General features: G+C 31.1%; 2 protein-coding genes and 1 long non-coding RNA gene across 3 annotated transcripts; all 3 read right to left on the bottom strand.

Moving 5' to 3' along the window:
* Positions 1–420: 420 nt before the first annotated feature.
* Positions 421–2894, bottom strand: LOC101256861 (gibberellin-regulated protein 10). Its single transcript, XM_004236095.5, has 4 exons — positions 2617–2894; positions 2394–2465; positions 2116–2158; positions 421–908 (listed from the first exon to the last, which is right to left on the bottom strand). The coding sequence occupies exons 1-4, from the start codon at positions 2677–2679 to the stop codon at positions 646–648; spliced, it is 441 nt and encodes a 146-aa protein (XP_004236143.1). The 5' UTR covers positions 2680–2894; the 3' UTR covers positions 421–645.
* Positions 2895–6963: 4069 nt separating this feature from the next.
* On the bottom strand, positions 6964–12676 carry LOC101257158 (alpha-mannosidase I MNS5). The gene is made up of 15 exons (XM_004236096.4): positions 12408–12676; positions 12083–12125; positions 11931–11996; positions 11788–11849; positions 11594–11693; positions 11193–11375; positions 10017–10065; positions 9701–9880; positions 9377–9497; positions 8987–9068; positions 8715–8800; positions 8476–8576; positions 8197–8338; positions 7927–8077; positions 6964–7421 (listed from the first exon to the last, which is right to left on the bottom strand). The coding sequence occupies exons 1-15, from the start codon at positions 12548–12550 to the stop codon at positions 7194–7196; spliced, it is 1737 nt and encodes a 578-aa protein (XP_004236144.1). The 5' UTR covers positions 12551–12676; the 3' UTR covers positions 6964–7193.
* Positions 12677–14331: 1655 nt separating this feature from the next.
* Positions 14332–14762, bottom strand: LOC138347298 (uncharacterized). Its single transcript, XR_011220087.1, has 2 exons — positions 14624–14762; positions 14332–14540 (listed from the first exon to the last, which is right to left on the bottom strand). It is a non-coding gene; the product is annotated as an uncharacterized lncRNA (long non-coding RNA).
* Between the last annotated feature and the right edge of the window lie 996 nt (positions 14763–15758).

Here is a 15758-nt window from a genome sequence, read left to right as displayed (position 1 = left end):
GTGTCATCATATTTGAAAGTTCTTTCAAGCGTGTTAAATCAAGTCAAATTTTATATATATATATATTCCTATTAGTTTAAACATAATAATAATTTAAGTTAAGATTTTAATTGATTTGTTGTAGAAAGCCTCGGAGAGTTTTTCCCAAATTAGATAATAAAAGATGTTAAGGATACGTTTAAACTCATGTAATATGTTGATACAATAACACAAGGTGTTTAAGTTTCAATTCTAAAATATACGTAGAACAAATCAATAGCGTAGCCACATATATAGTGGGTGTCCAATTGGACACCCGAAAAAATATCATATATACAAGTGAAATGATACATGAATTGAATAAATAACATATTATAGACAACCTTAACATAACAAATTGCTATTTTTGAACACTTTTTGTTAAGTTTTTAACTCCGCCACTTTGAACAAATAGCAACCAAGTGATGACATATATCAACATAAACATGGGTAAAACATAATCATACAATATTTTTCAAACCACCGCAACTTGCACATGGCTTAGCAGCAAGATATATACTGCAATGTAGCCAGACATGATTTGCTATTACTATCTCATAAAGATATGATAAAATTAAATATGCTAAGGTCCACATACACACTCGTAAAATAATTACTAGTAATAAATTAAGGGCACTTGGTCTTGTTGCCATGGGTAGTCATTTCAGTGTAACATTTGCCACACTTCTCTCTGTTCCCAAAGGTCCCTGGTGGCACACATTTGCACCTAACACAACATGTTCCACATGCCCTAAAACACACATTGGGCCTCGAGTGTAAACTGCATCTGTATTTGCACAATCCTCCACAATCCAATGGACTGGGAGGTGGAGCTGGTGCTGGAGCTAGAGCAATATCCCCATTGTTCAAGTATTTTGCAACCTTTAAAACTGCAACGACAATAATAAATATGAATATTTATATTTAACACTCTAAATTAAAGTGGTCAACGAAAAATTACATGCGCAAGATTTAAACGTTATGTCATTATATTGTACCACAACTAACCTTAATTAAAGTTCACACTTAAAAAAGAATTTGAGTATTTTAAGTTAGTATAAAATCAAGGTGTGTATATAAAGAGACATGATCACTAGTAATGACTTGAGTAGTCTCCTTCAGAGTCGTAACTATCTAGCGTAAGTGTACACATGTTAATATAGCACACATCCTAAAAGAAAAAAGAAATTAGAGATCACTTTATTGATTTAATCTTTTGATTATATTTTTAAATTTAAATTTGTATACAAATGAATAATTATTTTTAAAAGTAATTTAGAGATAAAAGATAGAACTGGTTAAAATTAATAGTTTGTATATTGATTTATATAAATAGTTTTAAAATGAATGTCAATTTTGAATATATGAAACATTTTAACTTTAAAATTACTAATTTACCATTAGTAAATTGAATTATAAATACACAAATAGTTAAGAGTACTTCTTTCTTAAACATTCTACCAAATTACACTGTATATATAAATTAAAATAAAATAAATTATTCTGTCTACATTTCTTCACTTCAATATCAAATTTAATATACACTTCTTTGTTCAAATTAAAAAATATGATTTAAAAAATATTTGTCAAAATGAAAAGGGCTGGTAATATAAATAGGATAGTATCTACTTCCTTCGTTCAAAATTATTTTTCATATTTTTTATTTTTTAGAGTTATACTATAAGAAATTTAACTAACATTTTAATATATAATTTTTCATCATAATAATATGCAAAAAAAATTACAATTTATAATACTTTTTATATAATTTTAAAATATTTAATTTTTTTAATAAAAATATCGAATTAATTTAATTTAATTTAACGTCAGAATTTCTGATTTGTAGATTCAATCAATGTGACGGTCAACCAAACCACCAAGAGGTGCATTTATTCAATTAATAATAATTACTGATTACGGCCACTGACTTGAAAAATGTGATAGATGGTGTTTATAGCTCTTAATTAACTGAAAAATAAATTCAAAATCCAGTGATAAATTCATAAATTAAAGTTAAAATATCATAAAAAAAAAAAAAGAAGATATATCTCATGAGTATAAACAATACACAAAACAAAAAAGCATTTTATAACTTACCTATGTCTTGAACTAGCCTTCTATTGGCTCCTCTGGTGAAAACCTGAAAAGGTTAAAAATAAATTCAGGTAACGAGTAAACAGTTCAACTATATTACCATACCGAAATCATCAAAAATAACAAAGTCCAAGTACATTCGATAAATATATCCTTTATCAGTCCATTCCAAAAAAAGAAAAAATTATATCGCACAAATATTATGACATATTTAAATTCAATAGCAACAGAAACATTATATTATTTTAATACGTTAAAAGAAAAAATTAACAGAGACGAACACGAAGTGCCTGGCTGAGACCAACATGTTGTTGTTTGTCTTCTTCAACTTCCTTGAGATCAATAATAGAATCCTGCGCACATACATAGAAATAATAACTACTTTTACATTATCAGATTCAAAATATGAAAAAGAAAACGCATAAGTAAAAAAAATCTAACTAAAAAATCTACTGTTAGTTGAGTAATTATTCGATTGAAATCGACGAAGACTGAAATATTTACCTGTGCCTTAACAGTAAGGAAAAATAAAACTAAAAGAAGCAGTACACGAAGCGCCATCGCCATGTATATTATAACCGCAGCTCCTGCTTAAAACTTAGCTTAAGTCTAGTTAATGAAATTTTGAGGTCCATGTTTAATTTTATAGTTGAAGAAATGTATGGGCGGGGGACCCTGGTTAATAGTAAACTCTGACGATGATCTAGCTGTGTGCATTACTAATATACAGCTGTTTCTTCCTCTGTACCTCTTTTCGAATTTCGAGCTTACTTATAATTCCATATCTCCTAAACTTAGGTCCGTTTGGATGGATTTAATAAAAGGATCTTTACTTTTGAAATGCTGAAATTTATTTTTAAAATAAGTTATGCGTTTGGATAAAAGTGCTGAAGTTGCTATGCCAAATGTGAAAAGGAAAAATGAAAGAAAGAGATGTTAGGATTATGTGGAGTAATTTGGAGATTATATAAAAATATTGAAAGAGATATTAGGATTATGTGAGTAATTCGGAGATTATATAAAAATATTAAGGGTAAAAAGATAAAAATGTGGTCAACTTAAAAAAGCTTATAAGCTTAAAAAAAAAGACCCCTACCCCAGCTTTTAACTTTTGGCTTAAAATAAATTTGTCAAAAACCAGCTTTTAAGCTAAGCCAAACAAGCTCTTAGAACGAAAATTTACGCCCTCCGTTCATTTTTATTTGTTATTTTTTTTTATAAATAGTTAATTTTATAATACTTATCATTTCATAAAATTAATGAATAAATATTTTTTATCCTTGTGAGTTACTCCCTTCGTTCGAAATTATTTGTCATGTTGTGCTTATCGAAAGTCAATTTAATTAATTTTCAAAGATAAATTGAATCACATTAATCAATATTTTAAATAAAAAAATTAGATATTCTAAAACTATATGAAAAATACTATAAATTACAATTTTTTACATATTAATATGATGAAAAAATACATCTTAAAATGTTAGTCAAAGTTTTTATAATTTGACTTTAAAAATAGAAATCATGACAAATAATATCGGACGGAGAAAATTTATATTTTACCAACTTGTAAAAATTAAGTAAATGATTTTATATTCATTAATTAAATTAATATATCAAAATAAATTAATTCAAATTCTTTAATTGAATACTACAATTAAAGGAATAAAATATCATTTTTTATTCTTTGAATAAATAAAAAACCAAAAGTTTGCCCAAAAGAAAAAATTCCGCCTAAAATTAATTTCAATTTCCCACTTACTTAGAGACGGCTCTAGGGACGACAATATTTCTATCACATTAATTAAATTAAATTAAGCTATCTAGTCATGTGACATTTGCTCCTCTTTTTGTGTCACCTCTAAGTACGTACCTTCTCAATTCTCTGTAGAAAGCAAAACATAATTTGCCAAGTACTTTTGAAAAATAATAACAATTGCGATTTATAAGAAATATGAGAAAACATGTGTTCGTTCAGTCACAAACTGTAGTTAAGCATTGCTAATACTAATGTTTGATAATATATGTTTTTCTATGTATACCAAAAAGGCACTATTTGATTTAGATATTATTTTATATTACATAAAAAATTAAATAATTAATGTATAAATAGCTGAATTCTTGGTAACTTAATAAATAATGCTGAATTAATATATGCATATAGCTCTAATTAGCAATGATCCTCTTAATATATTGAATTTTGTAAAAAAATTATCTCCTCCCTTTATCTATTTGGAATAAGAGTGTTTTTTATATATACTATATGATAAAACACGTGTTCTCGTGATTAAAGAAAAAAGTAAAAACGGATTTAGTCGATTATCTATACAAATTCTCCTAAAAACAGGAAAAGTAATAATTGGAACTTTTCGAATGTCATTTCATTTTCATTTTTCTTGTGATGAAATGAAATTTTCGAGATGAGCGTCACTTCACAATCAATATAAGAACATCTTTACATTTCTCATATTATCTATTGCTTTCTTAAAATATAAAACTTATAATCTTTAAAAGTGAAACAAATTATCTACTTTAACATTCAAACATAACATGATTATAATAAAAACATTATCTTATACTACTATAATGACAATGAATATAACTTGAACTCTTGTGAATAGAGAAAGATTAGTATCCCATGCAAGGCAAAAGCTAATTTTCTAATTACATGTCTAGCAAAATTCAGTTTACATTCATTCAAATTAAATATTTACACTAAAACATTGACAATATAAAAATAATATATTTACAAACTAATAAAAAAACTCAAAAAATTAGAGGCAGCAAGCAAGTTGCAGTGAGAGTCGTCATCTTTGGATCCAAAAATATGCGGTCACTTCGTCCTGTTATGGGCCGTACAATTGGGCCTTTACTAGTCTTGATATCACGTAAGGACAACAGAGAGATCAATGAAAACGACAATGGAGCCCAATAAATAGGGAGTAAAGGTGGTTCTTTGTTTTTAAAATGGGGATCTATATGTAGCTTTTCTGTTTTTTTAATTTTCCGCCTAGTGTTCTGTATCCATATTAGAAATTGATTAAATTTAAAATCATATATTTAATTTGGACTTCGTATCCAAAAGAATTCAAATTTAAAATATTTTAAATAAGAGCGAAGAAATACTTAACATTCCATCACAATTCTTTATCGCATGGATACTATTTTTAACCCCAAAAGAGAAACAAAAAAGATACAAATGTCAGATTGGATGAGGTTAGGTAGAGGGTTGTCATTTCACTATCCTATCATACGGTTTATTGGAGTCCAGCTGTATTTACCTGTTACGACACTCTATCGTGCACATACGGCCCACTGCTTACCCGCCTATTCATTTGCTCTAGTTTTTTTTTTACCGCATTTCTTAATAAAAATGAATAGTATTTTGTCTGTTTCATATTATATAACAGTATATTTTAAATAAAATATTATTTATAAAAATAGAGAATATTTTTATTCTTTTCGTGTAGTTAAAAATATTTTTGACTCTCTTTCCTTAGTTTTATCTTTATTGTTTGTATAACGAAAATTTGTAGATTCAAATATGTTTGTACACATGTTTAGAGTCAGGAATTATACTCCTTTTTTTTTACGAGGTATATGTCCTCCATCCCTTTAATAGAAACAAATTTGAGTTTGTGCTTTTCTTTTTGTTTTAGATTATACATTATCACATACAACAATATTTGTTATGCCTTTTATCAAGAGAAAGTCGTATATAATAGCAAATTAATAACCTAAATTAAATGGAATAGTTAGGGTTTGATTTAATTATGCTCTATAGCAAACATTAGCTAAAATTTGCTAGCGTCTCTCTCCCAAAAATCTCGCTCGCCTCTCTCGCTTTATACACAGAAGTGTATAATTCTGTTTCTATTTTGTATAAAGCGAGAGAAAATTGTATATACACATGCAAAAATGTATATCTTCGTGTTATACACTTAATTATACAATTTACAAACATTTTACTTCAAATATTGCAGAGAAAAAGGCCAACGAATTATACAATTGCAGTGAAATACAATTTTCTCTAGCTTTATACAACAGAAGTGTATATATTGTGTTTCTGTTTTTGTATAAAGCGAGAAACACATATATCTTCTTGCTATACACTTATAATTATGCAATATACATACATTTTAATTCGATTCAACTATATGCAAAACAAATTATACAATTGCAGCAAAATAGGCCAGCGAATTATACAATTTAGGCCAGCGAATTATACAATTGTATATGTATAGCAAATTATACAGTTTTATGTTTGCTATGGAGCGCAATTATGCAAAGTTTGCTATACCATACAAATATGAATTTTTTGTTTGCTATATGTGAAAGTTGCCCGTTTGATACTTATCAAACTAGTAGAATATGATAATACGAATATATAGATTTGTTCAATGTCGAAAGGTATTTTACAGATTTTACTCTTTAAAGAAGGGAAAAAGGAAAAATATATTTTGAACTATTATAAATGATATGCAAATAGACTTCATCATACTTTAGCGATATTGATGTTCCTGACGTCCTAAACTAAAAATTATATACGTGTCCTTCAGAAGACTTAAATAGGAACACGTGATACAATCTTGTCCGTTGATCCGATATTTAATAAATATCGAGCCAGTCAATAAGATTATGAGTGTTTTTCCTGATAGAATTGATTATAAAAACATGAATTTAATTAGTCCATTTACGTTGATACATAATTAATGTAATGCTTAGAATATAAAAAGCACCTTGTTGGTATTTTTGGTATAAATAAACATGAATGCGTTGTATCTATTTATCCAGGTGAGCAATATGAAAGTTATCTCATCAATGTATTGCTAATAGAACAAACGCTAGGGGAGATGAGAAAGAAATCACCAGCAAAGTGCTTTGATTAATTTCACTATGGTATGCTCGTAAGCATATGAACAAAAGCTTTTCATGTGTATTTTACATTTCCATCTTGACCTATATCTCATGAGAATGCTCTTAAAATACCTTTTAACACTAAGATATAGTATACAAAAATGTACCATTTACCTAAAACCTGTATATCTGATCTGTTGCAAATGAATTTGAGGATATACATCTTTCTATATCAACGACCAGAGGCCACAATATCCCGCCAGACTGCATGATCTCCGCCTACAGGTGTTGGCATCAACACCACAATCATCATCACTGAAACATCTATGATCAGCACCAGTATCAGGGATGTGGCAAGCACTTTCAAGTCGCCTTGCATTCGGTTCATGGTGAATCATAGAAGCCGGACAAATTTGAAGCGACATGGCACTGCTTCGTTTTCTCTGCTTACCAGTCTACACAAATTGAATAATTCGTCATCCCTTGAACTCATATCTAAGATGATACAGCCTAATAATGTTTAGAAAGTATTGTCTAATATAAAAGGAAAAAAAGAAAGCTTTTTTAATGGCCTTCATTTAAGAAAATGCCAAACTTACGAAATCTTAACCATCGAATTTCATTTTAAAATGATTGGCATAGGATGGACTATCGAGTCTTTACTCTTTCTCCATCTCTAGGTAATATTTAAGAAACTGAAAAAGCAAAATCCAAAGATACAGGTACAGACAGATGTATTAACACTGAAAGGGCAGCATTAATATGTGCAAGTATTTAATCTATACAGCAGATAAAACTACTTCTCTTTATGGAATAACTCAGGATGGACTTACTTGTCGTCGGGAATGAAGAAAAAGCGCATCGAAAGGAAAAGGCATAAGGCCATGAAAGAAGAAACAACTTCACTTAGAACTAGTGAACAAAAACTAATGACAATTGTTAACGGAAAGGGAAATGTACCTTGATAGAACTTCCGTCACTTAGATTATACACCCTGGGAAGCTTCTCATGCCAATTGATTCTCACCGGCAGGGGATGACCCTCAGTTGTAAATATGTAATTTTGATTACGTAGAAATGAGTCATCAAAAAGTAGATACAAATATTTGCACCTGCAGAAATCATACGAAAAATTATATTGCTATAAGTGCATGGATGATCAGTTATATTAGGAGGGAGACTTTATCAAACAGCAGTCAGCTTCCATAAGATGAAGATGCAACGGTCTTACGTTTCTGCAAGGAAGAAACTATGCTGATGGTCTTCTAATTGCATTGTAGTCACATCCCGAATGCTGGCGAAGCCACCTTTAACTCTTGTATGTGCATTCAGAGAGTTCATTATTGATTCACCCACTTCCATATACCATGGATCTGTTAACGAGAAAACTACAATGTTATTCAAGGTACAAGAAAAGGATGGTTTTCAAAAAATTTAAAAGCTAAACAATAGCTGTTTTGAAGGTGCCAGAATTATGACTAGGAAAAATCTAAAAAGAAGAGTCGCACACCTTTGGTTGCTTGATATAGGTAAAATGTGGACTCTGCCAATTCAGGACGTAAAGGATAGTATTTTTCAGTAGGATGCAACACCTGATGATCCAGCAGATACCTAAATTATTGAAAAGGGTCCTATAAGAAAAAGTGAAAAACACCATCACAGGTAAAAACCAATTATGCTAAAGCTAGCTTATTGCATGGAAGCAGAACTTGGAGAACAAAGGAAAGAATGGAGGAAAAACATATTTACCTCTCTGGAAGAACTCCATATTTCTTCCACACCTTGAAAAACTCACGATGCGATGAGTTAGCTGCCTCGATATCACCAACAAGAACCTGACCAAAAGAATCAAGTTGGTTGCCACTTCACAGTTTCCCTTGGGGTTATTCTTTTAGATACGTAGGCAACAGTAGCATGTAAAAGAAAAAGGATATACAGAAGAGGACTAAATGTCCTCATTCTAGAGTAAAAAATTATATCAGTTTCAGGAAGAACTTATAAACTACAGATTTCCTTCTTACCTGCAGACCAGGCCAGAATGCTTGAAGACTAGTCAGCTGCCAGTATGTTGCTGTTCCTGTTCTCATGTCAGCTTCATGATACCTACATCAAATAAGATGTTCTGATCTTGGTCTGATTGCTAAAAACTAGGACAAACTAATGCATCATACATAATTCTCGACAGTAAATTTGGTGAAGCACAGACTAGAATAGAAGAATTAGAGTGAGGAGACAGATGAAAATAAAAGGACGAGATCAAAAGATATGGTTCCATCACTTTACATTCCGGTTCTAGGCAATTGCCAGTTTGCCACAAGCAGAAATGGGATTACCGAGGCCAAGACACCAAGAATCAGTTTAACTGCTAAATATGATGGCTACACATACAAAATAAGGCGTGATTATAGTACCATGGGCCGTGTCTAAAGTATTTCTGCACACCAATGTAAGCAGATTGAAACATCTTCCAAATTTCATCTCTTCCAAAAAGAACGTAGGCTTTCATTAGATATTCATAGAAAGAATCCACACCTGTAAACAGCAAATAAAAAATAAAAAAATATCAAGAGACTGCATGTTGTGAAGAGAAACAAACAATCAAGGAAGGGTAGGGACATTATTCATCTAGGCAAATGAGAACCATGGAATCAGAAGACATCTAGACAAAGTATACGTGACTAAATCGAGAAAATTGTTGTGGAGTTCCTAAATGTCCTCAAACAATAGAAACATACCAGCTCCAATGCCAGAAGAATATTCAATCCAGTCTCCAGTTGCTACATCGAGCGTAGTTCCTAGAAGATTTAGAGAACTCCGCATGCTCCATAACTTACGAAGAGCACGCAAAGCTGCCGTCTCAAATCTTGTATCACCAGTTAAACGTGATAGTGCACCCATTTCAAGGATTAAAGAACCTGATTACATGAAAAAATGATCCAGATAATATTTTATAAGACTTCATTGAAGGCTAGTGGAATCTATTTGATGGCAGCTATCAAAATTCAAGGAAATAGATAAAAAAGGTAAGTTAGGAAAGAAGAAGTTATTTACCGCATCCAGATGTGCTTGTTTCTGTTGTCTCGTCCACAATTACACCATGCTGTCACATTTTGCATTTAATGAGACATAAAATCCCCTTCCAAAGATGTCAATGCAACATATGATACTACCAGAAACGGGTTCTACTTGGTATGCAAAAACTGATGTGGCATACCAGGAGAGCAATTCATGAACCGAGCAGTGGCATGTGAGTTTTGAAAATCTTTACTAAAACTATTCTAAAACAAATAAGGTGCAAGAAAAATTTTCCCACAAATCAATAGAATTTTATCCTCATATTTCTGTCAGTGTAGCAATATATAAATTTCTTATTTCAAATATTGAAGGGATTATGCAGGCAAGACCAACTCAAGTGAATAACATAAATAGTCCCACCAAGCTAATGGATTATTTCATGTTGAATCTAAAAACTCCAACAGTTTATTAACTGGTTCTCAGCCCCACAAAAATTTGGATATCAGGTTAATTCATAGCACATCCAAATTGGATGAGTTGATCTAAAGTTGGAACACAAATTCCAAAATGGGAGTTTTTATCATGAAAATTGTAACTTCATAGCATCACACACAACTGACATCTGGCAGGAACTAAACTGTAGTTAATTAGGACGCCAGAATAATAAAGAACTATGAGTTGCAGGATAAATTAACACATCAAGAAGTTAATGAACTCAATTAAGAAATAACAAAATTAAGTGATTTGATGAAGAACTTGTCCAAACTCCAGTGGCTGACCTATTAGCAACAGTAAATTTACACAAAAGGTTGGTTTTCTTTTTCTAACCAAACGTTGCTTTTTTTGTTTTCCAATAATAGTATGCCTTCATTATGTTCATTGTAGTTAGTTAAGATGCCAAACATTATAATTGAAGGGTACATTTTCGTACTATTATTTCCTTCCTGACAAGACAGCCATCATGATATTAAATATCTTGCTAAAATAGCAATCTACAATATCATTCATTGACTTTTAATTCCAGTAAAAGCATAAACTAATTTGTTAACCCATAGAAGGATCTCTTCAACTGAATGTAGTTCCATCAAACATTTCCTGGCTTTCTATTTCTGTTCTCTAGGATGACCTCCCAGGGTGGAGATTCTCTTGCATACATTGTGACCAAAATCACTTACAAAAGCAGCAAATGATATATTATATGATATATGATACCTTTAAGTTGATCCAAGCATAAGGTAGTCCGGTTGGGGTTTTGAAAGCAGGCAGAAAGCGTCGTCCCAAATCCTCAGCCAAGTCAAGGAGTTGATTCTTATAAATTAGTTGAACCAACCTGTTTGTAGAATCAGTGGCAAGAATATGAGCAGAAACAAGTCCTCCAAGAACTCTTATGTTGCACTACAATCGGTGATCAGGAAAAAAGAAAAATTACATAGTGAATTTGAATAAAATGTGACCCAAAGTAAGAATTCCCTTGATTGAGCGCTGAGAAATCCTACTTAAATGTGGTCATTGAAAGCATTTATTGAGAGAACAATTTGACGATGCACATAGGCAAGCACAATCACCCAATTAGACCACACATAGAAATGTAAACGTGACAACGCATATATTACCTCAAATAGATTTACCCTTGCATCCACATCAAATGATAGATTTTCAGATAGCCAAATAATAGCCTTCTCAAACTCAGTGTAGTTACCCAATATTACAAGGCTGGAAAAAATAAGGTAAAAAGATAAGTAGTGCAAAATAAACATTCGCATTAAATTGGTTCTGAGTTGCAAGAAGAACAACAAATGTAACCAACCTGGACAATGATTCAATTAGCGTAAGAGCTGATCCATTGTACTGCTGTGGCAGATGTTCGAGCTAAAATATGGCAACCGTTATACAAAGATAATAAGACCTGTTTTCTTCAATGATGATTCTTCTAAATTAAGACATAGTTACCTTCAAATTCCCAAGTTCACTTAAAGAATCTGTAAAGGTTTTGGTCAGAGGTTTTAGCTCATCATGCTGCAACAGAGATTAGACATAAAAAAGTGAACACATTGAGTTGGTATTCTCCGGACCTTTATTCAATAGTAGAAGCTAATTCTTACCGGAAAAGCATACATCATGTAGTTATCATAAGCATGATAAAACCTGTCACAACAACAACAAAAAAATATATATTCCCTTAAACCATCTCACTAATCTCATTCAAGTAATTTCCACATGTTATCACCTCTACTTCATAATCCACCAAAACACAAAACATAAACAACACTCCTAGTAATGACAATGGAATACATAAACGATCACAAGATATCTACTCGGCGATTAAATTATTAGAATTTAATCAAAAGGATGAAATCAAAGTTCATGAACAGCATTTTTCAAGTTTTTGCATCGCATTTCGTAAAATAAAAAAGAATGATAGCTTACATCTTGCGAACTCTTTCGCTCATTCGCTTCCTTTTAGCTGCCAAGAGATTGTTGGAGTGGAGGTCCGATAAACAGATGATGAAAATGGTGGGAGAGATAACAAGATATAGCAGAATCCATTTCACAACAGTTGATTGAAACATTTTTTTATGTTTTTTTAATTTTTTTTGAGATATGAAAGAAAATTAATGGAGGGAAAATTGGAGAAGAAGAAGAAGAATTGAGAAACAAGGGGGTTGAAGTTTTATGAAGGTTGGGATTAGGGATCAAATCTGAGCTGTGTTGAATGTCCACGTCAGCATTTATTCGCTGGATGAACCAATCATAAGCCCACATATCACTAATTCATTTTGTTTCCTTTCTTGTCGAATCCAAATTATTTATACAAACGGTCAATGATTTGTCCTCATTCGTTTTTATTACCTTTTTTAAAATATTACTCCCTTTGTCTAAAAAAAGACATAATTCAAAACATTTTCATCCAAATAATTCTATAATTAATTTAATTCATTTTCTAGAAAACATAAACTATATTAAAGGAAACGTTAAATATAGAAAAAATTTCAAATATTTATTTTAAACTTTGATAATTTAATTATTTTTAGAAAAAGCTTAAGAATTCACTTTATGTTAAACTATTTCATTTATAATTTCTAAAGGAGCGTGGAAGAATAAACAACTAATATGAAATAAACCAAATATAAAATTAATCCTTAGTAAAGATTATATAGTCTTTATGAATAATTATTAATAAATAGCATAATAGAACTATAATAATTGATTTTTATCTTAAACTTTTAAAACAATAAATAATATAATATAATTATCTTTAAAGAGGATGGATTATTTGGGGTTCGCCCAAATGGAAGGTGTTATGACTATTACGTCATTATAGATAGAATGTTCATGCGATTAGATCTCTAGTCGCTTGTTTCGTGCATTTCTTTTTAGTTATATTTTTCTTGTGTAGTTTAAAAAATATAATTATTTTATCTTAAATTGTTTGAATTATGCGTCAACGAACATTGTATTAAACTCTTTGATTATGTCTTGTTATGATATACTTTGATAATTCTAATTTTTTGGACTTCATAGTATATTTTTCACGTGCATATATTACTTATTACCTGTAAAATATTTAATAAAATTTCTTAAAACTACGCATCATGCCTTATAACTATCGATTCATGATTAGTAATATATTACTCTAAAATGATTAGTCAGAAGCATCAGTAATGTTTCACGACTAGCTTGACTATGAATAAGATGAGTATAATTGATATATGAGACGAGCTGCTTCTGCTAATCAAGGTGCTTTTATTTCAGACTTCTTAACTACTAAGAAACCATATAGAACAAACTTATTAATTAACCATATAAAGTAAAAAAACATATCAAATATTATCCGACAAAATTTGTGAGGTCAAATATACAATGTGCTCAATTTTATTTCTATTTTATTCGACGTAGAAATTATTTCAAGACATGATTAATGTAAAAGATACACCTTTATCAATTTAACATAAACACAAACAAAAACTAAGCTAATTCACATACATACTTAAGCATCGTAAAAACTTACAACCTAAGTATTATGTCAGCTATTGCGCACTGCTCGTAAAAATTAAATAATTTTTTTTTAAAAAAAAAAGCAAAAGGAAAGCTCGATAGTCGTAAGATATTGTGAGCCTGGATTAACTCATTTTAAGTACTTAACTTTTAACTAAAAGCTCATCCAAATAGAGGATTTTCTGGAAGTGTAACTTTGAAGGTGTGGTCTGAACCATGAGCATGTCTGGATTGACTTGTTTTTGAGCCAAAACAAGTACTTAAAAACACATTCAAAATACATGTTTTAAGCCAAGTCATACTTAGAAATCCTAATTTATGACTTTGACTTATAAGTACATCCAAACATGCTCTAAAAATAATTAAGAACATATTAGATCCAAAACTGGAGATATTCAAATAAGCAGTACTAGTCGAAATAAATGACATATCCTTGTCTGATAAGTGAAATAAATAACTCAATTGGTTTCCAGAGATACTAGCACCTATGTTTAGATGACAGACATTTTCCAGCAAAATAACTACTGCTCATGACAACAGGTCTCTTTCTCTGGACTCACCACCCTGCAACAACGTAGAACAGTTATTCTGCAATTGTAGTTCACCTTGGGGATGAGCATCAACAACAACATATAGGGGATGAGTACCATTCTGACAGTGATATACGGAGCTGAAATTGATGGTTGAACTTCCAGAAACAAAGAGGTTTTGATGACTTAGAGAATAGTAAGGGTAGATAACTCCACCGTTTCTGATTAAAGAGAAAAAATGGAGCATGGAGCTAGCTCTCTTTGCCTCAAGATCCATTCTTTTCTTCTTCAGCCTCTCTTTTCGATGGGCATTCTGATGACCTCCCAGTGCCCGTGAGTTTGCAAACTTCTTTAGACAGAAGCGGCACTCGTATTTAAACTTACTGAAAACTGAGGAGCTCAAGTTTCTGAGGTTTTCATTTGGGTTCGGAAGGACTATGCTAGAGGAACTCATTGAGATGGAAGTTTTTTCCACTAGTCTTTCATCCTCAAATGTTTCAGAGGAGCTAATACTCTCACCACTTTCAGATTTTGAACTAATGATATCATTTGAACAAGGACTTACCTCAAAGCCAAAAATTCTAAGCTTTTTATCTGAAGTAGTAGTTTTGCAACAGACGTTATCTGTTCCATTCAGTCCAGTTGAAAGGAGATTTAAGTTGGTAGATTTTTGGTACAGTGCCTCATCCATTGGAATGAAAAGTTCCTGGCATGCCAAATGGTTTGGAATGCTACATTTTATAGGAGATGCAAAATATATTATAGTAGCACCACCAAAAGAAAATGGCACAGTCATGCATAGCCAACATCATATCCAACTATATCATTATTTAATAAAAAGGTTCACATAAAGCCAGAACAGGGAGCCTAGTGCATTACTGAATTGGGACTTTTTCCACTTTATCTTTAATTTCGAGTACATCTCATTAGTTCCTTCTTTCTGTTTTTTTCCCAAGACATCAGTTAAGCTCGCGAAGAAAATCTGTTTCTTCACTCTGAAATATCACCTCTTTAAGGTAACTTAGCAGCACAAAAACTTGCACCAGAACGTAGCAAACTTGTTAATCGTCGTTACTTATAGGCTCATGCTAGTGTGGACCACATCCTCAAAAAAGAAACCAGCACCACAGCTGCTAAGCAGCTGTAACAGTTTTCATCTGAACTCCCATCCTAACTCAAGATTAGAATAAATTCAAATTTCTACTGTAAAATATGGTTATTAATCCTTGTCAAAAGCAAATGTTACTTGTTG

The sequence above is a fragment of the Solanum lycopersicum genome, chromosome 3 (genome assembly GCF_036512215.1).
Source record: "Solanum lycopersicum chromosome 3, SLM_r2.1".
Lineage (NCBI taxonomy): Eukaryota > Viridiplantae > Streptophyta > Magnoliopsida > Solanales > Solanaceae > Solanum > Solanum lycopersicum.
Note: the sequence above shows the minus strand (reverse complement) of the source record. Positions and strands in the feature narration are given on the sequence as shown.